Here is a 23,936-nt window from a genome sequence, read left to right as displayed (position 1 = left end):
TATTCTCTACATCTAGATAATTATTGTAGTAAAATATAAAATCAAAATCAAAATACAAAATCTATTGAAAGGGTCTTTTGATAAATTTTTTTTATATTTTATAGAAAATGATATTTTACATGAGCCATTGTGAATGCTCCAATGTCAAGACTTTTATTTGGAAGACATGTCACAACCTATTACTTACAGATATGAATATTTATAAATGAAAGGTGTTGGAGAACCCAAATTGTCCTGTTTGTTATTTAGAAGCCGAAACTACAAAACATATTTTGTGGGAGTGTTCTTTTGCACAGGATGTATGGGATAGCTACTGTATGGCCCTTCAAAAATCCTCTATGCAACATCTAGGGCCTGATTTGGTTATCAATGAACAAGATCTCATCTCATGACTCTTCTCATCTCATATAATCATTATAATTTTTTTAAACTTTCATATAAAATATAATAAATAATTCAATTTTTTTTATATATATCTCAAAATAAAAATTATATTAAAAAATAATATTTTAATAATATTTTATTCAATTTTTAACTTTTAATTTTTATTTCATCTCATTGGTGGAACCCAACGAAGCCTAAATTTTCAACAATTATGTATCCATTTTTATCAAGAGAAATATTTCTTACAACCGCGTGGTGAAACCGGCCCGCAACCGGCGGCTCATTTAATAGAAGTTTTAATTTCTTTCTCTCTCCATTTCGTTTCCTCTCTCTCAAAGCCTTTTGCTTCCGTAGCTATCCAATTTCCTCTTTTGCTGAGACACAGAATAAGCTCATGGATTGGATTTAAAAGGAATTAGTTTTTGTGGATGGATCTTTCAAAGGAATTAGTTTCCATGCATTGGATTTTTATGACTCATTCCTTCTAGTTGTGATTTTGTATGTGGTCCGGGATTAGCTTAAAAAGTTTGAAGGTACCAACTTTTGTTTTGTGTTGCCTTTTTCTTTGCTTGATAGGCAATGCTTCCGCAGCAACGCCAAGAAAATTGGCTTCGGTAAAATATTATTTTTCTAATGAATTTATTATCCTACTCTAATTATTGGGTTCTAATTGTTTCCTAATCTGATATGATTTTGGGTGGATTCTATTTTTTCTTGCAGTACTGCTGAAGGGTTTCATCTGTCTGTTTCACAAGAGCAAAGACTTTGATTGAAGCATGATATGATTTGTGATTTTTAAGTTTAAAGAACCTCTTGATTTTTAGTTTTAGTTATATATAATGTTTAAAGCTGAGTTCAACGACAGAAGTGTGATTTTTTTTGCTTCAAATGCTTGAAGATTATTTACAAATAGTCATTTTCTGTTTGAGAGAGTTGAGGTCGTCAGAACACTCTGCAAAGAAAGAATGACTGGGTGATGAAATGCAGAGATATAGTCCATCTTGTAAGAGAGAAGCATTAAATCGAGTTTTTAAATTTTTTGATTGATAGACAGACAAATGAAATGGGAGAGAAAGCGGGAGGGAGGAAGTAAATGATAAGTGGGTCTCAATTGTGTCAGCCGGTTGCACAAAAGTTGTATATCTCAGTTGTACGTAGCATTTCTGTTTTATCAAAGGCTTTCTGTTCTGACCAGGATATGGCATTGGTGATGTGTGTATGGGTGTACCTGTAACATATGGCTGAGGAGGAATTCTCTTGTTTTTAGATCTTCCTTTGATCATCCTTTACATTTATTAGCTCTTTTACAACACCAACTTGCAGAATTTCATGATGTGCAACACCAATCCTCATGTGCTGTTCAGGCTCATTTAACATCACCTCTTAAATGGCAGAGGCCATCAAATGGCTTCGTTAAAGTTAATTGGGATATAGCTACCTCTAAGGATAGTGGTAAGATTGGTGTAGGATTGGTGGTTAGGGATGACATGGTGCTCCAAAGTATTCTGGTGCATAGTCTTTCCATATTAAGGACGCCTAGATCCGTACTTGAGAAACTTCAAAGAATCATTAGTACTTTTTTATGGGGTGTAAAACATAGTAAAGCTAAGAAAAAATGACGTTCTTGGGAGGATATTTGTTAGCCGTTTTGGAAGGTGGTATGGGTATTCGTAATCTGAGAAAAGTACAGTCATCTCTCCACATGAAGCTAGCTTGGAATTTATTGAAAGGTAATTCTCTTTGGTCCAATTTTTTTCATGCTAAATATGTTAGGGATAGACATATTTATATTGTGGATCCAAATAAAGGGTCCCTTTTTTGGAAGATGATTTTACAGAATATTTCTCTAGTGCAAGCTCATTCTAAATGGAAAGTGAAATAGGGAAACTTTTCTTTTTGGCATGATCCCAATCCTTTAACTGAGAGTATTCAAATTTTCGATTTGCCAAATCTTAAATTGGAAGATTGTAAAACTGAGTTGGGTTGGAATTTAGAGTTATTTACTTGGTTGATTGGTCATCAAAACAGAGGGTGGATTGTTGGCACAGACGGGCGAGGAATTTTAATCACCTTGGTCTTCTCCCAGCTATCGGCTATGGGGGCGTCGTTGCAGGGCTAGGATGGAAGGTGAGATGGATTCGGTTCAACAGGTTTGGTGTTCCATAAAATATTGGGTGTCTTGGGTTGCTTTAAAACTTAAGGAAATAAATGTGCTTACTTGGCGTGACGAAGGTATTATACAGTGTTTTAATCTGCTGTTAAATTCCCTGAGAAAGGAGATTGTCATTTTGGTGACGTGGAAGCATCCTAAATGAGGTTGGGTTAAGTTGAATGTGGATGGTTGTTCTCTGGGTAATCCTGGTGCGTCGAGTGCGGGTGGAATTATTATGGATTATAAAGGGGATCTGGTTTGTGGATTTGCAATTGCGACTGGATACAATTCTAACAACTTTGCTGTGTTGATGAGTTTACTTCATGGGTTTCGGCACATTGATCAGTTAGGTTTTTTATGTGTGGAAATTGAATTGGACTCCTTGTTAGTACTTAACTGGTTGAGATCTCAGAGATGTGGCCTATGGTATATGGAGGATTATTGGGAAGAAATTCAAAGACAGCTAGCTGGACTTCAAGTTTCTTTAGTTCATTGCTATAGAGAAAGTAACTCGGTTGCTGATGGCTTGGCTAAAATGGGTGCGAAAGGTTTAACTAGTTCTTGGGCTACGTTATCTGAGTTGCCTGCTCCCATTAGAGGTAACATTAGACTTGACAGATGGGGTATTCCCTATATTTGGAAAGTTTGTAGAGTTTACTAGGGGCATCGCTCCAAGTATGTTTCTCTTGCCACTGGTTTAAGTTCTTATTGACTTTATGTTCGTGCATGTTGGTTTTTTTTGTAGGTTAATACTTTGGGTCTTGGTTTTGTATCCCTTTTTTTGTTGAGTTACTTTGGTTTTTTTTTTTTTTAGGTCTGGTTTTGGTTTTAGTTCTATATTTGTAATCCCAGGCCTCCGATTGTAACCACGATATTTCTTCGCCACAAGTGAGGGTTTATCAATAAAATTGGGACAGAGCTACAATTGGACATGTGACCTTCGGCTCTTTAAAAAAAAAGAAAAAAAAAAACAAGAAAAGGGATGACATGGGTGAACTTTTGGCTTGTAAGCAATCTTCTCGGTTTTCCTATTTTTTTCCAAAAGATGTTGAAGCTTGGGGAGCTTTTCTGGCTGTTTGTTTTTGCAAGGATTTGGGATTTACACGTGTGGTTTTTGAAGGGGATGCTTCTCAAATTGTTGCTGATGTGAACAATGAAATGGAGGATTTGAGCAGCTGTGGTTATATAATCTCAGATATTAGACAGTTGTTGGTTTTCTTTCCAACTTGGTCTTTCACCCATGTAAAAAGAAATGCTAATCAAGTAGCTCATTACTTGGCAAAGGGAGCTATAACTTTATCTGCTGATGTAATTATTTTAGAAGACTATCCTCAGTCTATTTATTCTTTTATATGTGTTGATGCAATAGTTTAAGCATTTTCTTTCCCCAAATCGATCTTGAGCGAAACGAAGAATAATTTTTTTCGTCCAAGCTACCACCATCTGCTTATCAAGAGTAAGCTCTTAGATCGGTGTTTTATCCTTTCCTCCTATTTTTGTTTTCTTTTAATGTTTGAGCAAAATTAATCAAGTGGTACAGGAAAACCTTGACCATATCCTCTCATGTCCAAAGCAAAACATTCTATCAGTACCAGCAGTTTTGAGATTTAGGTGCATATTTTTCTGGTTTTAAATATTGGAGATAAAACTGAGAGAAGAGGATTGCGATGGGGATCGATTGAAATACTTTTATACCCATTTTTGCAAATCTTTATAGGGCCTTCCTTTGCTTCCACTATGACTAGGGCTGAAAACTTACACTATTGGTGCGGTTTCGATTTTGGACCAAAACCCCACTAATAGTTTTTTAAGGGGGTGGTGCCGACCAAAACCGGCCGGTAGGGACAGAGAACCAGCCGGAATCTTATGGCCGGTACCAATTGATTCCATAGTTGGTTCATCGATTGCAAACCCATCCCCAAACTCATATTATAAATTCAAAACAAATTAACCAAAATTCACAACAAATTTAAAAATTCACAACAAAATCACAAATTCATAACAACAACTCAAGAGGAGAGGTGAACAAGAGTGATGAGAGGAGAACGAGAGAGGTGAGGGAAGTTTCGAGAGCTCGGCGTGAAGTTGAACGACAGAGAGCTCGGCCTTGGAGAGACGTGAGATATGAGGGATAGGCCAAGCTCCGAGCAGTGTGAAGGAAGAGAGGAGGGGAGGGCTGTGGCATGGCACTATTGGGTGAGAGGGGAGAGAGAAGAAAGAAAGAGATCCATCGGGATGAAGAAGAGAAAAGGGAGGAGAGGGGTTATTAACTAGAGCTAAACAACGCCGTTTGGTGTATTAAACCATACGACGTCGTTTCACTTATATATATATATATATATATTCTATATCTTAGGTGTAAAACGACGTTGTTTAAATCACTTAAGTGAAACGACGTTGTTTTATATATGATATACAATATATATAAAAATATATTATATCGGCTGGTTCGATGATTTAAACCTAGTTCAGACCGAAATCAAATTGGCTGACGTCGATTTCTTATGTTTCATATCGTCGGCCAACCGGTCTTCCACTGGTTCTAGCCGATTCTTGACTTCAACGGTTGATTTCTGTACACCCCTAGCCGTGACTTTCACAAGAGGACTCCTTATTGTTAAACATTTTAACATGAACATTAATAATTGAATTTTTGATTTTCTATGATTTACAATAATAAATAATAACAGGAAGAAATGTATCTACATCCTTTATAGTTTGATAAAGAATCTGACCTGATTAAGAGGAAATAATCACCCTAATAATTTTACCTCCGAGTGTCTCCCGATGGCTAAATACATAATGATGTTGTAGGTGAGAACCTTTTAACCCCTTAGTACTATTTATAGACTTTTGTCCATCAGGAAATCTAAGACTTTGTGTTTGACTGTGATTAGAGATATAAAATTAATCTTATCTCTTAAGAGTTCTCTTATCCTATTATAACTCATCTATTAACCGATAAGTTTTGAGCTATTCCAAACTCTATTGAGATGGATGTGTGGATCATAGAGTTTAAATAAAACTCTTACACTCGTCACCGATTTTTGTAAATTTTTATAGGATCTTCCTTATGGCTTTTACCTAGACTTCCACAAGACCGAAATACTTTGATACCAAATTGGTCGCACACCAAACTCTAATTAATGCAATTGTAAAGAAAATAGGAACAAGAAAATGGTTGATGAAAAGAATAAAATGGATGGAAAGACTAGAGTTTCGCTCTAGGTCGATTTCAAGAAGGAAAATCGCAGCTCTAGATGGGAACGAGGGCTTTCTATAGAGGGTGTGAGCGTTTTGTTTTTTTACTTCCTAAGCTTTGAGGATAGCTTTCTACAAATTCAATTAGAAAAAAAATGTATCGAAACCCATTGTCAATAGCGATCCTCGATTCAAGTAGAATTCATCTCAATTTATCTTATTTTATCATTATAATTTTTTTCAAATTTTCATATAAAATAAAATAAACAATTTAACTTTTTCAAATTATAAAATAAAAATAATATTAAAAAAATATTTTATAAAAATATTTTATTTAATTTTTAATTTTAATTTTAATTTTAACTCATCCCTTTTTATCACAGTGATCATTTCGACGAGTTTGAGGATCATCTAGGTCCACGTGTCAACAGAAGAAAGAAAGAGCGAACTTCGTTGCCCGTTGGCTACTTTTCCTCTTTGCTTTCTCCGCTTAGTCCACTACATTCTTTCCCCCCCACTTCCCTACACGCAGTCATCCAAACACTTCTCGCTGTAAGCCTTTCTTTGTTCAATTGTGCGGCTAATCCAATGCTAAATTTGCCGGACACACATCCTGTCTCCGAATCTTCCTCCCCGACTCATCAATTTTAACGCCTTGTCTATGCTCCATATTAGTATCACACTAAACTACTGATAGTCGAGACTTGGTGCTTTCAAATTTTTTTTTTCCTGCTGTGATCAGTTTCTTTTTTGAGTTTTTGGGAGCTTGAGATTGATACACGGCTGTGCTTGTTTGATGGCCCTTTCTTCAAGTTCTTTCTGCTTCAGTAGTTTGGCCTTGGGCCATCGTAATTCTGTGAGATTTTATAGTCAACGAAGCGCCAAAGCGCCATGTTTTTCATGCCACCCGCCTACTATGGTTGCGCGGTTGAATCTACAAGGTACTTCTTTTTTCTTTTTTTGGTTTTTGGTATTTTATGTTTACTATCCTTCTTTTATTTATTTTTTGTAGAGATGATGAGCCAATCATCGTTTAAAATGGGGCTTTGTTTGCATTTTTCTTCTTGATCTGTGTTTAAATCATCAGCTTTTAAAATCGACGCTAACGTAAAGTCGGCAATTTAGTGGGCATTGTTTTATCATTGCCTCCAGCACAAGAACTACATTGGGTGACGTCGTGACGATATTTTAACACAGGAAGAGATCGAGCACTCCCCCGCCCCCCCCCCCCGGCGACATAGTGGCCGCAAATTAAAAAATGGTAGTATGATTGTCGTAATTTCCCCTTTTTTGTTTGAGATAAGATAGGAATTTGTTTGTTTAGCTCAGAGGGTGGTGAGACTATTTGATCTTAAATACAACAATCCAAGAGACAGCAGATAGTAATGTGGCTTGGGAAGTGTTTGACAAGCACAGGGTAAAGCAAACATGAGGTGCTATTATGTAAAGAAAAAAGGAAGAGAAACATATGCTCTATATACATATAGATGGGAGTTTGGCTTACATCCAGTGAACTGGATATGTCCTGTTAAATAAATGAACGGACTAGATTGATTGTGATAAATAAATAAATAGATCTTCATTCTTTTTAACGGTACATGTGATTTTTCACTAGATGTAAGTTCAACTAAATGCATAGAAGAAGAAAATAGACTTCTCAGGTCCAATGGATGTAAGCCCAACCGTGCATACGCCATAATGCAAGTGTTAGCAACCATGTGGTAGACGGTAGAAAGGAGGCAGCCTCTTCAACTGTTCTCTCACTCATTGCTCTCGTCCCATTTATTATTTAGTTGGCAGCCAATACCAAGGTGCCAAGGAGTTCCTTAGGGCTTGGTTTGTTTCTGTAAGTAATACGAGATTACAAACAGGGCTGTACATATTACTCTTAGTTCTGTAAATGGCTAAGAAAGCTTTGAGGCTAATGTTACAAACTTTGTATTCAATTCCGTTTCTATATTTTGATAGAAGTAACCTAAGTACGCATATGGTAAACCATTTTCGCTCTATATGTAAGTTGAACAGCCACCCTTTTCAGTATTCTATCTGGTATCTTTGTTTGGGGAGCTACAATTAGGACAGACTGCTCATGTGCTATTAATTTGAAGTAAATGTGCTAAATCATGGAACCTTGCATATGATTATAATCAGAAAAGTCTCTTTTCTTACTCCACTAGAAAGGCTAGATAAGGCTACAGCTTACAGAAAAGGAACTAGCACTGCCTTATCCTTGGTGAAGGCAGGATTCCATGTTAGGGATCTAGCATGACAGCCAAAGACTTTAACAGCTAAGCTACCTGCCAACTTTGAATCACGAGTGTTATTACCAAACTGTGTTAATGACCTGGTCATTTTCATACTGATTTTCCTTTTGCTTAAAGCAGACTAAACCTCTCTGTTTTCAACTTTTATATCTTGTAGGAAAGGCATTTCCAGGTGATGGGGTGCCTGAAACCAAGGAATCCTCCTTAGTGGTTTGTTTTGGGGAAATGCTGATTGATTTTGTTCCAACTATTAGCGGGGTTTCATTGGCTGATGCACCTGCATTCAAAAAAGCTCCTGGAGGTGCACCTGCTAATGTTGCTGTTGGCATAGCTCGTCTTGGTGGCTCATCAGCTTTTATAGGGAAGGTATCTTGTAATATACATGTCCAGATTTCTTGGTTTTCGTGGTTGGTAAGGTATAAGGAGAGCTGGACTAATAATTCAATGCTTGAGGGTTAATGTAACCACTCTTACTTTAGGTCGGCCTCCCTAACCCCATCCCTTTTCTGGCCTTTCTGTGGGTGTCTAAATGTGGTATTTAACAGAAGTCCTCTATCTGAAGCTGGAGTTTCTTTACCCTGCCCAAAATGATGACTTGTTCACCGATGTCCAGCCCGTTACTTTTTCTGAATTTGTTCTGCCTTCTATACTGATATCTACCAACCATAGATAAGTCCTGAGATCAAGTTTCACACACCAGTTTTTTTGGTTGGGTAATTGTTTGGCCCAGGACAAAAAAATGTTTTCCAACCTGCTAAAATAATTCGGTCCATATTAATGTGAGAATGTCTTTCTCCCTTAGTAGATGAGATTTTTGGAAACTTGTCATGGGTTTAATTGTTCGACCAGAATTGAACAAGAGATTAGGGAACTGCCTAATTTGGCAATCGTGTTTGTCCTGATCCTCAGCATTGTGTAACAATAATAAACTGCACCTTCAATTATCCATGTACTATGTATTTCCATGTTGAATTTACTATCACCTTTAGCGCAGGCAATCGTTGTGACTTCAATACATATTTCTATAGTTCACATGTTTCATGTATATGATACCTTGCTCATATCTTTAATTCCATATGCAACGTGCACAGGTTGGTGAAGATGAATTTGGATACATGCTTGCTGATATATTAAAGGAGAATAATGTGAACAATGATGGAATGCGTTTTGATCCTGGTGCACGAACCGCTTTAGCCTTTGTTACACTAAGGAGAGATGGGGAACGTGAGTTCATGTTTTACCGTAACCCTAGTGCTGATATGTTGCTTCAAGTGGTTGAACTTGATTTTGATTTAATTAGGAAGGTAAGTGAGAATTGCTGTTATAATAGTAATAATAGAAAGAAATATCTTATAAATAAAGAATATAAAACCGGATATTCCATACAGAAAATTATTTGACTCAAGCATCATATTAATATACTTGCTGACTCAGTTATATTACATGCAATCAACGATGTGATAATGTCTCCAAATCTAAAACTTCTGTTATGTCGGTTACTCCAACATGTATAAATCTCATGCATCCTTTTGGTAACTGACACCAGGACTGACATTTCAACACTTGATCGAGTACCTCTTTCCTACGAACCTATAAAGAAAGTATCTCTTTTCTATGTTCAAAATTGACACCCATGTTAAAATCGTGCGTCCCCTTTCTCCCCCAAGTGTTCACCGATAGGTTTTTTGATGCATCTTTTTGTATCCCCCTATCCTATGGCAGGCAAAAATCTTCCATTATGGTTCCATTAGTCTTATTACTGAACCATGCAAGTCAGCCCACATTGCTGCAGCAAAAGCTGCAAAGGATGCTGGTGTGGTTTTATCATATGATCCCAACCTGAGGCTTCCATTGTGGCCTAGTGCAGAAAGTGCTAGAGAAGGAATTTTGAGTATATGGGACACTGCAGATATTATCAAGGTAGTTACCCTGTGAAAAATGCAGGCTATGGACTGCGGGGTTCGCAATTGATTGTTTCTGTCCCCTTTCTAGAAGGGAGAGGTAAAATGCAATGCACAAAAACTAAAATTTATCATTATTTCAATGAATTCAGATAAGTGAAGAAGAGATTTCTTTTCTAACTAAAGGCGAAGATCCATACAATGATGCTGTTGTTCGTAAATTATTTCATCCAAATCTTAAATTACTCCTCGTCACTGATGGTCCAGATGGTTGCAGGTACTACACTAAGGTAAGCCTTCACTGAATACTTTCTAATTGTTTCTGCTTAATTGTAGTTCCTTTGAAAGTCTTACATTCCAAGCAATAATCAAAGAATGTTAAGATGTCTCCCTGAATACTTTACCAAACCCTCGTTTTGATGGACAGCTTGAAAAGCAAATAAAATGTTCTCTTTATGAAAGCAAGATATGTTCTTAGATACTAATTGATGATACCTAAATGTTCTAGATCAACTTTGTATGAATCTTCAAAGAAAACGAGAATTAACAGTTTGACAATGACCATTGATTAAATAGATATAGTAGCTTTCATTGGCAGAGATGAGTTGAATTTGTGTGACCATTATGCGGCATCTGCCAGCATTTTCGATATTGTAATTTCAAGGAATATCAAAACTCATATAAAATTATGAGGGGAAGGTCAAGGTTTTTTATACTATACATATGCGATCAACTTCCATTTAACGAAGAACATTAACGAAGGTGGTGTGTTAACGAAGAAGGTTCTACTCAGCTTCTAATCGCTGTATAGGGTCCAGTTAATTCATTTCATGAAGAAAAAGAAGAATAAAAGTTCCTTAAATGAATATATAAGTGCTCTTCTAACATGCAAATCATGCTTGAAATGCTCTAGATTGTTGGGCCCAAGTTCTTACAATTGCACCATATATATTTCTGCAGGAGTTCAGTGGGAGAGTTGGGGGTTTGGAGGTGGATGCTGTTGACACCACTGGTGCTGGGGATGCTTTTGTTGCTGGAATCTTATCACAGCTAGCTGTTGATCTCTCCTTGCTCCAGGTACTTATTTACAGATACAGATAGCTAATTATGCTTCTTTCAAGTCAATCCTTCATTATGTTCTTTCTTTCTAGCGAATTTAATTTGGTTACAAACTGTTGTATTTATTTGACTGCATAATCCTTTCTGTTACCTTTATCATGAGTTGTTGCCCTAGATATTTGGGTCTACTCTCCGACTGTCTAAATAAATGTCTCTGATGTCATCAATGATATATTATATATATGGATGTATAGTCAGTTACTGATCTTACCTCTGGGTTAAAAATAGCCCAATCGTTCTCACAATGGTTCTAAAAAGACTAGGATGCCATCTTGATAATTTTGTGAGTTTTTAAGGAACCCTCCTTGACCCTCCTTCAGTAACTATTCCATGATTGTATATTCTTCATGATCTGCCTTTATCACGAAAAGCCCCTGCACTAAAGTAAAATTCTCTCTCAAAAATCCTCAGATTTGAATCATGCTGCTTTCTTTTCTTTTTCCTTCTGTTTTCTGTTCTTTTGTTTTTAGTTTTCAGTTTACACACGTTGAGTCTTAACCCTCAATTTGATTTGGGGAGCACGGTATCATCCTACTCGATTGTTAATACCAATTCTTACCATAAGCAAGTCTGATTCTTTTATTTGTCACAGTTGACCTATTATCTCATTTAATTTACTTATTGAGGATCTCTTCTTAAAAATCTACATATTATCTATGTACCTTAATAGATTGGTCAGTGATGTTACTGGTTTTAAATTGTAGAAAGAGGACTTACTGAGAGATGCTCTCAAGTTTGCTAATACTTGTGGTGCATTGACTGTGATGGAGAGAGGTGCGATTCCGGCTTTGCCAACTAGAGAAGCTGTGCTGAATGCCATGCTCCAGTCTGTAACATAGATCTATATTCCAATCTCTTTATTTATGTACGTGCATTCTTGTTTCCTGGCTATTTGCTGAAACACCGTGCTGATAATGCTGAATAAAAATAATTGAAAATAGAATAATTCATTTAAACATATTCGTGTTAGTTTTTGTTGTTGTATCACAAGCCTTAACCTGGATCTGAAATTATCTTTATCCAGCGGACTCAGCAGATCTTCTATAAGACCACTTTTTTGTATGAACACTCATGCTGAATAGCAACAGTGTGGTTTGTATGTCTGTTATCTGAATACAAGCCCATTCATCTTTCTGTTTGAACTTGGTGAATTCATTTTTAGTAGTTTTCTATGTAATTAAGCCAGATGTAGTTGAACGGCCTACATTATATAGTAGAGAGAGAGAGAGGGGATGAAACGCTGCTGAGATAGACTTTTCTTGGGATATAGACACCCATGCTTTCGAAGATAACCTTGCATAGGCAAAGCAAGAGAAGCTAAAACCCAGCAAGTGCTCGAGAGCTCTTAGCCCCCGACCATAGCTAAGTAGAAACTGCACAGTTGCTGTCTTGGTAGGTATGATGCCGTGGGACTGTTACAGTCAGAATGATTCGCATGTAAGAACTGCAACCACCAATGAGAGAAGCAAATGGACGAGAACGACGTTACGTTTGGATAGTGAGAATACTTGAGAAGTGTTGGGAATATTTGTGAATAGTTATGAATAGAGATTGAAGTGGGTTTGTGGGTCTCATTGAAAGTATTTTGAGCTGTTTGGATGTATGAAATATATTAAATTGTTGACTTTTAGATAGATAATTAAAAAATGTGTGGGTTCCATCAATGATTGATTTTTTTTAATGATGATTTTATTTATATATAATAGTGATAAATATTATAGTAATTTTATTTTTTATTTATATATAATAGTGATAAATATTATAGTGATTTTATTTTTATTTATATTTAATAGTGATAAATATTATAGAATGTTTGTGAATAGTTATGAGTAGAAATTGAAGTGAGTTTATGGGTCCCATTGAGAGTATTTTGAATTGTTTGGATATATGAAGTATGTTAAGTTATTGACTTTTGGATAGATAATTGAAAAAGGTGTGGGCTCCATCAATGATTGATTTTTTTTAATGATGATTTTATTTATATATAATAATGAAATATTAGAGTGATTTTATTTTTTATTTATATATAACAGTGATAAATATTATAATGATTTTATTTTTTATTTATATATAATAGTGATAAATATTATAGAATGTTTGTGAATAGTTATGAGTAGAGATTGAAGTGGGTTTGTGGGTCCCATTGAGAATATTTTGAGTTGTTTGGATGTATGAAGTATGTTGAGTTATTGACTTTTGGATAGATAATTGAAAAATGTGTGGGTCCTATTAATGATTGATTTTTTTTAATGATGATTTTTTTTATATATAATAGTGATAAATATTATAGTGGAGAGACTTTGGTATGAAGATGGTTTACTGTGTTTGTCATGTGGAGTATTTTCATCGGTACGGGAATACTTGAAAAGTGTTGAGATACCTTCGCTACCCAAATGTAGCGTATAGTGTATCTGGATTCTTTAAATAAAGCTTTTAAGTTCTTAGGATCATCTGGACTTACTTCGCCCAATATTTGAAATTGAAATTTGAATGCTGAAACATTCGGGCTATTTATTCACTTTGAATGAGTGAACATCTTAACCGTCCCAGGATAAACGGATGGACGTTTATGTCCTTAACTAACTGGCATGGGCCCTATCGGGTCAGAGGGGTTTGAGTCTTGCGTGGAGTGATTTGTCAGGCTACCATGACCTAGGCTCATGGTAGCACCTCGCGAGCTCTTATCACTGTATTAAAACTCTTCCAAAAACTTTGAGCTTACGTAAATCCCGAAATTAAAGTTTTTGTAGAATTCTCGAATCTTGTTTATTTTTCCCCCCATTTGTTTCTCTTTGTAACCGAAAACAGTACTCAAGATAACTCCAACCTCTACTATGGGAGATACAATTACAATGGATGGTATCGTGGCCTGCGGACGAAATTGGAGTGCAAATGAGATTGAACGGGTGCATGGATGCCCACGTCAAACGGAGTAAAATTAGGTGGTTTTAGCAAATGGAAGCTTTAGTCTAAGAGTGCGACACATTGATTAACGTGTTCATATGTTGTATATTCAAGATGTTAATTCGGTTTTTTACCTTAATTTCGGTAAAACAGTTGGAAGTTACATTCAATAGGTGATCCGATCTTAATGCTAAAACCACGAGAATGGAGGACGACCTTCCCCTTTGGAAAACCATCTCTTTAAGTACCCAGGTCTTAGCACCCCAACCTCTTGGTTCTCTCATTCGTGGTAAACACAAGGAATTCAGTGTCACTGTAACAACGGCAACAAAAACAATGGCTGATGCTGATGAACCACAGGATCAGACAGAACAGGATCAGGCAGAACAGGATCAGGCAGAACGCGAGCGCATTTTCAAGTGCTTTGATGCCAATGGTGATGGCAAAATCTCTTCGTCAGAGCTTGGGGATGCCCTACAAACACTTGGCCGTGTGACGGCCGATGAGGTGAAACATATGATGGATGAGATTGATACTGATGGTGATGGATTCATTTCATTCCAAGAGTTCATAGCATTTGCCGTTGCTAATCGTGGTTTAATGAAAGATGTTGCTAAAATATTTTACTGACGGTGATGGATTCATTTCATTCCAAGAGTTCATATATAGCATTTGCCGTTGCTAATCGTGGTTTAATGAAAGATGTTGCTAAAATATTTTAATGTTCCTGGCCTTATCTTTCTCTTGTTCGGATCATATATATTTTCATGTCTTCTCCATAGTGTCATTTATTTGCAGAGCTGAACTGATCATAAGGGATTGATTCGGAATTATTTTTTTTCAATCATAGAATCTTTTTGATGATTTGAAACTGTTAATCCTTTGTTTTTTAGTGTGATATTGCGTCTAAAGTAGGAGCATTGCTAAAGAACTATGCCATTTGTAAGCCGGGTAACCTGGTATTATGCTATAAATTTCATTTGACACCAAAATTTCATAAATTTCTGAAAATTAGTTTTTAAAGTTTGTCTTTTCTATATGATAGACTTTATAAAAATTAATTTTGACCCCCCAAAAAAGAACATTTTTATAACTTTGCCTTTAAGTTCTATTTTCTACTTCTACCCTGGACTCAACAAAGAAACTGGAAGAGATAAAACACAAGCAACCCCCCCCCCCCAAAAAAAAAACACATATGGTCTTTTATAATATGTTGCAACGTGAAATCGGACAAATTTCTTAAAAAAAGTACTCGAGAATTTCTTAAAATTGATACAATTTAAGGAAAATAGACAATTTTGAACTCCTGGCATCAATGATTAATATTGTTTTTATACTCACCAATTCTGATATGAAGTTTGACAAACTTCTGTTAAAAAAAAGAAGAAGAGAGAATTCATTGAAATTGATATTATTTATGGAAAAGAGACAATATTGAATTATTGATAATATCTATATTTATCAGTTCCAACATAGATTAGCATTATTGAACCAATGATAAAGTACTAACACCTTCGCATTGGGAAAAGAAAACCCTCAAGCGATGGGAAACTGGCAATAGTTGTCTAAAGATGCACAATAATGATTCATGATAGCAATTACGTTTGGGTATGGCATGCATGAAGATGGTTATTAACACACTTTCAACTAAGGAATGTCTTTTAAGGAGGTGTTAACTCCACTTTTGACTCATTCATGCCTTTTCTACTGAGAAAGACGATTCCTTAATGTGAGAGTGCATTAAAAATTAGGGGTGTTATTCGAGCGGGGTCAGAGTTGACCCTTCCCCATAGGGGGGTTGGGCACCTTATTCTGCCCGCTTGTTGGGGTCAGCTCGCCCTCGCCTCTATTGGGATTTCTCCATGCAGGGTGGGACGGATGGAGGCGGGATAGTGGGGTGTAGGCCCCCGCTATCCACCCCTATTAATAATCATCTTGCTCGCCCATCCCGTCATTCATACTGAATAGAGTAATGGATGTATTTTCCTTTCAAATTAAACGAACTTTTAAGATATAAATATCAAAATTAATTAAAATTGACACTATCTATGGACAAGAGAGAATATCATCTCCCATCATTGATGGTCATCTTTACATTTGTTAGTTTTTAACATAATATCGGACAAACTTCTTAAACACAAATATTAGATAATAACGATTGATCTTCCATCATCAATGCTTGTCTTTACAATTGTCAAATTCGACATATATAGAATCAAACCAACTTCCAAAAGGATATCAGGATTCATTAAAATCGATACTATTTATGAAAAAGAGATACTAACGATCTCTCATCATCCATGATCATTTTTATATTTGTCAATAGTGCCATAGACTCGAAGAAACTTATATATATATAAATTCATTGCTAATATATATATAAAGCACAGATAACACAACAAAGGCACCAAACAATATTGTGATAACGGCGGTAAAGTTGACAAGGAAGGCCTCCGAGCCATAGTTGGCGACCCCAGAATTTTCCAGGAAAGTAAGCTTCTCCAAGAACCCTAATGAAGCATTGCCCACGGCCAACACGTACACGACCATTCCAAATACCACATGCCAAGGAATAGAGGCGCTCCTAAGCTCACCAGTTCCTCCTGGGTAGAAGAAGATCACGAACCCGCCTATATCCACTGAATTGCGTAGAGGACAATAATACCAATTCCAAGCCAGGAATGCAAGCTGTAAAGATTAGCGATGGAGCTCTCGTTAATTATGATATTTGAAAGCAGCGTAAACTCCGATGATACGTACCGAGTATCAGAGCAATAGCATGGGGCACCAGATGTACCAACTTCTTCGCATCTTTACTCAAAGGAAGTGATTTATAACTGATTGTGGCTTCACCCCCTATGATGATTAAGCCTACCAACATAAGCACAGGAAGGATATTGAAGATGAGGCTCTTGTTGGTAGCTTCCCATGCTAAACCTTCTCTGAAATCTATGGTCCAAACCAACACCAAAATCAGACCTGCAATTCCCAGCACGTGTACTACAAAGGTGAATGGAATAGCCTTCACGCCCAGTGCCATCGTTCCTCTTCCCAAAACTCTCTCTCTCTCTCCAAGCTTCAAAGAAATCTGTGGGTCAAGTTTTGTTTAGGCGTTCTAGAACAGTTGATGCATAACAACCGTTCGCAGGAATACGCTCAAAGGTCTGCAATTTCGCTGCCAGTATTTGCACTGCTAATGAGGGGTCTCAACATGCACCGCAATTTGGGTTGGCTGTGACTGTGGACCAGAAAACATACACTTCTCCCAACACGTTTTCACATCGAAAAGCAGCTGATGAACAGAATGTAGCCAAACTTGCACTCGAGAACATATTACAAAAGATAAAAGATGAAGGCTGCCCTCTCATTCATCAGGTTTGTTTCTTCAAGATTGTATATTTTGACTGTGGCCGTCTGCAACGCTTTTTTTTTTTTTTTTTTTCCATTTATCAGCCCGAGGGTTCATGATATGGTTTTAGCATCTTATAATTGTTATCTCTTATTTTTTAGTTGAACTTGGGATTCGAAAGAGTTGTCAAGGTTTGTTTTTCCCGTCAAATTTTAGTTGATAAATATCCCACATGCATGTGATATTGTCTGGGGTTGCAAGAGCCCATAAATGAGGGTCAACCAATTTATTGGTAGACCTAATTCACATTTTCATGGTTGTAATAATTTGCATCTTTTTTTATCTTTTACATGATTTAGGTTCTCCTTTTTTAGTTGTTTTGTTTTAATGTTGATCACCTGCTCAAGAAAAAAATCGTATAAAACATGGACCCCTTTTAACCATTGGTCTTGGCTCATAGCCTCATATGTTCAAGCTTGATTCATAAAAGAATGCTAGGAGGTAACTATCTTATTTTTTTTTTGAGAATTCGTTGAATTTGGACCTATTTTAGTTGTCGTTCTGTATGCTCCATTCAAGTGTGCTCCATTCAAGTGTAAGGTTTGAATTTGGTTGTTTAAGGACCACTGGATTCGGGACTTCCCCTTGAATTACTCAAGTTGCACTTATAGAAAAGTCATTGTCGAAGGCTAATTGTGTACTCCTGGAATTAGTCAAAATTTTATTCTCAGACACCCAGTACTATCAATTAAAAAATTCACTTTGTAATATCATATGGGCAATGTAATTCTCAAGAGAATTTTTTTACAATAAAGTTTTGGTAGAACGTTAGAACATTAATACGAAGGTTGTATCTTTCCTATTGCAAAGTACTTTTGAATATCAGTAAAAATAGTAATCCATTCCCATTGGTAAGTGTTTGGGCTTGGGAACAGTAGAATTCTAAAACTATGGAACCAACTGGTTTCAAACTGGGGGAACAGCATCCAGAGCAATGATCCCAACACTTTGTAAGACATCTTGAGAAAAGGTTTTAGCACCGGTGTATCCTATATGTATTCTAGTTTATTCGAAGTATCACAATGGTTTAACGCCTTTGACTTACTGGGAAAAGGGAGGAAAATCACTTTGATCTATTGTTTCGGAGAATTAAGTAGCTTACGAGGAATGGAAAGAAACATATTCTATTTGATCTTGAAGTCATCATATAGCACTTCTTCCAATCCTGGATGGAGGATTGCTTGTAGGAATGACATAATGCTAATCCATGTTCCACACAGCCAAGGAAGCATCTTTTTTAATCTCATTATGGCTTGGGTACGCTTCAAATAAGGGTATGATTAACTCATTGATTTTGGGAACTCACTCCTCAATATTCGAAATATGCCTTTCTAGGAGCATTGCGCACTGTAGCTCAAATGGCCTCTTATGAAGTCTCTATTGGTCTTATTCTTATTGTGTGCCTTGTGAGCATGTTTGGATCAAAGAAGGCAATCGCTCGGATTTTCCCCTAACCCAAACCCGGGAACGGACCTGAGGGAACCGCAGCATGGGGAATGCCCGCGTCTCTTCACAAGGCTCATTTTGAGTTATGGGTCACAGGGCGGACAATTTTATTTGATCAAGGGCTGGGGCACAAGGGTCTTAGTTCCATCCAGACATCTAGTGTGAAGAACCCAGGAGATATCTGCAATGAGTAGAAATCTCACTCACCGACCTGAGCGATGAGCAAACACTCGAACACGAGAGCAAGGGACCACCCAATGAATGAACGAGCTCCTAGAAGAGAGGAGAGAGAGTCAATAACCATGCTTTTAGAGAAGTGGAAGTCCAAATCTCATTTGAACTGCGAGAATAACTGACTATAAGTTGTGCCATAACACTCATTCTCCAAACGGGTAATGCCATTATTATTAGTGATAAGTAGGGTAGTATTCTTAATTACAAGCTGGCAAACATGGTCTTGTATTTAGAAGGAAAGGAATTTTTCATTGGCACTCCCTTTATAAATCAATTTTTAATATCTTATCCCATTCTCTCTATTTTCTCTCATGCACTAAATTCTCATGTTTCTTTGATGAAGAATGGCAATAGACTTTTCTTGGATGTAAAAAAGAAACATTGGTAAGAGTTAAATAATCTGCATTGAAAGCAATGGAAGGAATTATGGATGATATATGCATACATGAGGTATAACGACGTTAATCTACCTATAAATGCCATTTAGGCTCAATATGCTGAGGCTTACGACATGTTTGGACAACACCAAACATTCCCAAAATTCTCACAATTCCCAAAGTTTCTCATTTCATTCTTAAACATCACTGAAACACAAAATATTTTTCTATTTTAAATTTTAAAATTTTCATCTAATCATCATGACTCAAATACAATAATTAATACAACTTTTACAAACTTCAAAACAAAAATAATATTAAAAAATAATATTTAAACAACTTTTTAACATTATTTATTCATTTTCACAAACTACAATACAATACTTATCTTAAAATAAAATTATTCAACTTTATCTATTCAACTTTTTTTGCTAGTACTCCTTTGACTGCTTTTCCTTCACAGGTAATTAAAACTACATTTTTGTATAATAATCATATTCTTGGTTCTTATTACATTTTTATGCCTACAGTCTACACACAATCAATTAGTATACACTACATATTATTTAGGTCTTGGATCGACTGCTCATCCAAGGCATCTCTCAGACCAGGATTATGATAAAGACATTTACAAATGGTGGGAGCCAGGTGGGGAAAGCCATTGCAGACAATATTACATTTTTGTTGAAGTTAAGATATTGGGAGGGGGCACATTATGCAATGAATATTTGGTTTTTATTGAAGTTAGGATACTGGGAGGGGCATATTATGTAATAGTGGTAGAAACTACATTTTTTGTGGAGATAACTGTGTTTGGACACACTGCGATTTTGGTGGAAATTATTGGATATGTGTTGGTGTTTTGGTCTATTAAGTTATGTGGGAATGAGATTTGGTATACTTGTAATGAAATATTCAAGCATGTAAAGCTTCTTCTTGTAATAGACTTAGTGCAATTTTCTAAAATGCATTTTTGTACTAATTGAATTAGTGCAATATCCTGTAATGCACGCTTTTGTGATGGAATGAGTTTACAATTTTCTTGCTTCTTACGTAGTTTCCTGTAATGCATGATTTTGTGATGGAATGAGTTTACAAGGTCTTATGTAAAAACTAAAGCTGAAACTGCCAAGCGAAGATATACAAAAATCTGAAACTATTAGGGGTGGGCAGCGGGGCCCCGCCCCCGCTTCCCCGCTCCGCTTCCGCCCCACCCCGCATTTAGGGCCCCTAGCGTGGGGGGGGAAGGCCCAACCCAGCCCCCATTTTTTTTTTATATATATTTATATTTTAAAAATTATGTATATATAAATATATATTACAATTTGTTAGACTTGCTCACAAAATATGCATTGACAAATTTAAAAACTACATAATTTAAAAATTAATATACTACAATTTACACAAAATATGCATTGAGAAATTTAAAAACTATATAATTTAAAAACTAATACACTACAATTTACACAAAATATGTACTAGCAAATTTAAAAATTACATAGTTTTTAAATTATAGTCATATTTACAAAATTTAAATTTATAATTTGGATCTAAAATGTATTTTTAATTACTTTTGTACTTATAAATAATTTTTAAATAAAATAAAAATAGTATTTTTTTTAAGTGAAAATAGACGGGCGGATTGGGAATCCTCCCCGCACCCCGCCCCCGCATCCCGGGGGCGGGGGACGGGAGTGAAAACCGGGGTGCCCCCGCCCTGTAGGGGACGGGTAGCACCCCTAGAAACTATTCATTCATTCTTAAAAGCAAATTATTTACAAATTTACAACTAAGTGAGTAATCAATAATGCCCATACACCAGTAATAAATTTACAAAAAGTCCATTACATGTCAATATTAAAAAGTACATCTCAGGAATGCCCAAAACATAAAAATACTTTCAGCCCTTGTGCCATTGTCTCGGATCAGTACATAGAAATATTCATGATGTCAAGTGGTTGGATATCCATTGCTACTTTTTGAGTGTGAGATATTGTTAGTGCTCCTATGTGATTTAGGCATTGGATAAATTGGTTCTTGGATAAAACCCCACAACAAATGACAACAAATTTTAGATCTAACACTGACCCAATATTCCTGATTCATATGCCAAATGCTACTCTTTGCCCTTGCAAAACCAACATAAAAGAATATCAATGATTGAACCAAGAATTAATGGAAAATCCGAATTTAGTGGTTGGGTGGGAATTGTTTTTTCTTAGTGAGAGAGGGGCTTTAGGGATTTCATTCGAAGATAGGTTCTGATGCTTGGTTTGGCATGCTGATTGATGAGATGCTTCTTTAGTTTGGCGTGCTGGAGCTTTAGAATTTCTTCAAAGATCGACCTTGATTTCTCCCTTAATCCCTAGGAGTCGAAGGTATTCCCTCGAAATGTAAAAAAGAATATAACAAATAATAATCAGAAGCAATAATAGAGTCAGCTAGTTACTGTTGTCGAAGACCGAGGGAGTCTAGAGGTGAGTCGAAAATGGAGCCGAGTGAATTTGCTTTGCTTCAAAAATGAATCCTATACGCTGAGAATGGTGTAGGGCGAGGAAAAGGAAGAGAGATTTGGGTTACGGGGAATGGTGCATTAATGTTTGTTTGTTTTTTTCTTTTTTCTTTTTTTTTTAATTTTTACTATTTACTTTTAGGCTGTCAGGTGTTTGTCTTTTCTATTTTACCTTTTTATTTTTAGGCTCCCATGTGGCTGCGGTATGGTGGTTTCGGCATAAATTTTCTGTGGCCCTAGCATTATTATTAACTTTTTGAGGGTTACTTTCTATCCTTCATGAATTTGCTGTCAAGATGAATCTGGAAATGCCTACTTGTAACACCATTCAACCACAAGGGCTGCTTTCAGTTTTCATGTCCTCTTTGGTTTACAATGGTGTAATCACTGTAATGTACACCGGTATGGTGGTTTCGGTATTAATATGAATTTTTATTTTTTTGTGCTTATGCCAAGCTTTTTTTTTATGGTATGGATAAGTAGTGAAAGATGCAATGCCAGGTAATTCTGGGTCAATAACTATTCTATCGGAGATAATTAATGTCCTTGGTCAGTCTCTGCGCTTGATCTATCTCACACATCCCTACTTGAATGGCAGAGAATTAGAAAGGGAAACCTGAGACGATCAGATTCAGGGCAGGGATTTCTGGCTCGTGAAACAAATTGTGACCAAATGCTCGTGAATTTCACAGTATAGATGAGGCTTACAAGCATTAAGAGGTGAATTTTGAGCTATAAAACTTGACATATGCTACCATGGCAAGTGTTCCTATATATATGTTGAAAGAAAAAGGAGCAATCTTAAAACCACTAATGTCACAAGATTTACATTAAGGGACAGACTAGCTAGGTAGATGAATCATGTTGATCTCCTTTATGATCTGGAATTTCTTGGCATGTTTTATACTTTTTATAATCCATACATTGCCCATATGGATCCACATGATTTTGACGTTGATCTTAAATTCCATATTGGTCATCATACTCGTGCGGAAACCAATAACCAGTCATCAATAACTAGTTGCAAAAGCAATTCGAGGCAATTTGGAAACTGTCGGCTTGACAACCTTCTCCTTGCAAATCTAATGCTTTATTATTATTATTATTATTATTGATAATGACTTTGTAATTCATTTGTTTTCTTGATAATGACACTGTAATGCTCACGGTCTACGTATTATGGCAGTAATTTGCAGTACTACTTTTTTTCTTTAAGACATTAACTTATTATAATTTTCAAATTCAAATCTTAACCCAATCCTAATTTGAAAGAAAGTAATAGGAAAAAAAAAGGTGAGGGGGAGATAAAAAGATCCAAAAATAAAGAAAGAAGCCTTGTTTTAAAATTTAAAGTCACTTGAACTCAAAGAAAGGAACTTAAAAACATATTTTCTTTTCATATTTTAGTCCTTACTTTACCCTTTTACTTTATCCCAAGAAATGAGTTTTTTAATGGTTTTTTTTTTTTTTTAAGGAGATTACTACACCCGGGAGTGAATTTTGAGAAAAGTCACCGATAAATATAATTTTTTTTTTCAAATATTTTTTTAAATTCCTCAAATATATTTTGCTAAAAAAATAATAAATTCATTAAAAAACATTTCATTAACCATTAAATAAATAAATAAAACCATAATCGGTGGTTTGTCAAGATCTACTCTTGGTGAAAATTTCATTTTCCATTTTAAAATTATATCTAATGTTACTCGGAGATGTTTGGTATTAATGTTTTTCATCCCATCACATTTCATGTTCTTCTCAAATATAACTCAAATACAAACACTTTCAAATTAATTATTATAACTTTTTCAATTAATCATTACAACTTTTTCAAACTTTCAAATAAAATATAAAAAATAATTTAACTTTTTAAAATATAAAAATAAATATAATATCAAAAAGTTATATTCTAACAATATTTTAATTTTATAATATTTTTATTCAAATTCTTCTTTTTATTTTTTTAAAATTTTCTAAAATATCATAACTCAAACTATTTTATTGTTATTCATAAACAATTTCATTACTATTAA

General features: G+C 35.7%; 2 protein-coding genes and 1 pseudogene across 2 annotated transcripts; 2 read left to right on the top strand and 1 right to left on the bottom strand.

The window, feature by feature from the left end:
- The first annotated feature begins 6,199 nt into the window (after window positions 1–6,199).
- On the top strand, window positions 6,200–12,163 carry LOC109021747 (probable fructokinase-6, chloroplastic). The gene is made up of 7 exons (XM_019004458.2): window positions 6,200–6,678; window positions 8,159–8,367; window positions 9,093–9,305; window positions 9,724–9,921; window positions 10,055–10,192; window positions 10,863–10,979; window positions 11,726–12,163. Exons 1-7 carry the CDS (start codon window positions 6,534–6,536, stop codon window positions 11,858–11,860), a joined length of 1,155 nt encoding a protein of 384 aa, XP_018860003.1. The 5' UTR covers window positions 6,200–6,533; the 3' UTR covers window positions 11,861–12,163.
- Window positions 12,164–14,193: 2,030 nt separating this feature from the next.
- On the top strand, window positions 14,194–14,661 carry LOC109021746 (polcalcin Aln g 4-like). Its single transcript, XM_019004456.2, has one exon. The coding sequence runs from the start codon at window positions 14,262–14,264 to the stop codon at window positions 14,553–14,555; it is 294 nt and encodes a 97-aa protein (XP_018860001.2). The 5' UTR covers window positions 14,194–14,261; the 3' UTR covers window positions 14,556–14,661.
- Window positions 14,662–16,271: 1,610 nt separating this feature from the next.
- LOC109021745 lies at window positions 16,272–16,965 on the bottom strand (annotated as a pseudogene).
- Window positions 16,966–23,936: the final 6,971 nt, after the last annotated feature.

This window comes from Juglans regia, chromosome 10 (assembly GCF_001411555.2).
Source record: "Juglans regia cultivar Chandler chromosome 10, Walnut 2.0, whole genome shotgun sequence".
Classification (NCBI taxonomy): domain Eukaryota; kingdom Viridiplantae; phylum Streptophyta; class Magnoliopsida; order Fagales; family Juglandaceae; genus Juglans; species Juglans regia.
This window is presented reverse-complemented; position numbering and strand designations above follow the sequence as displayed.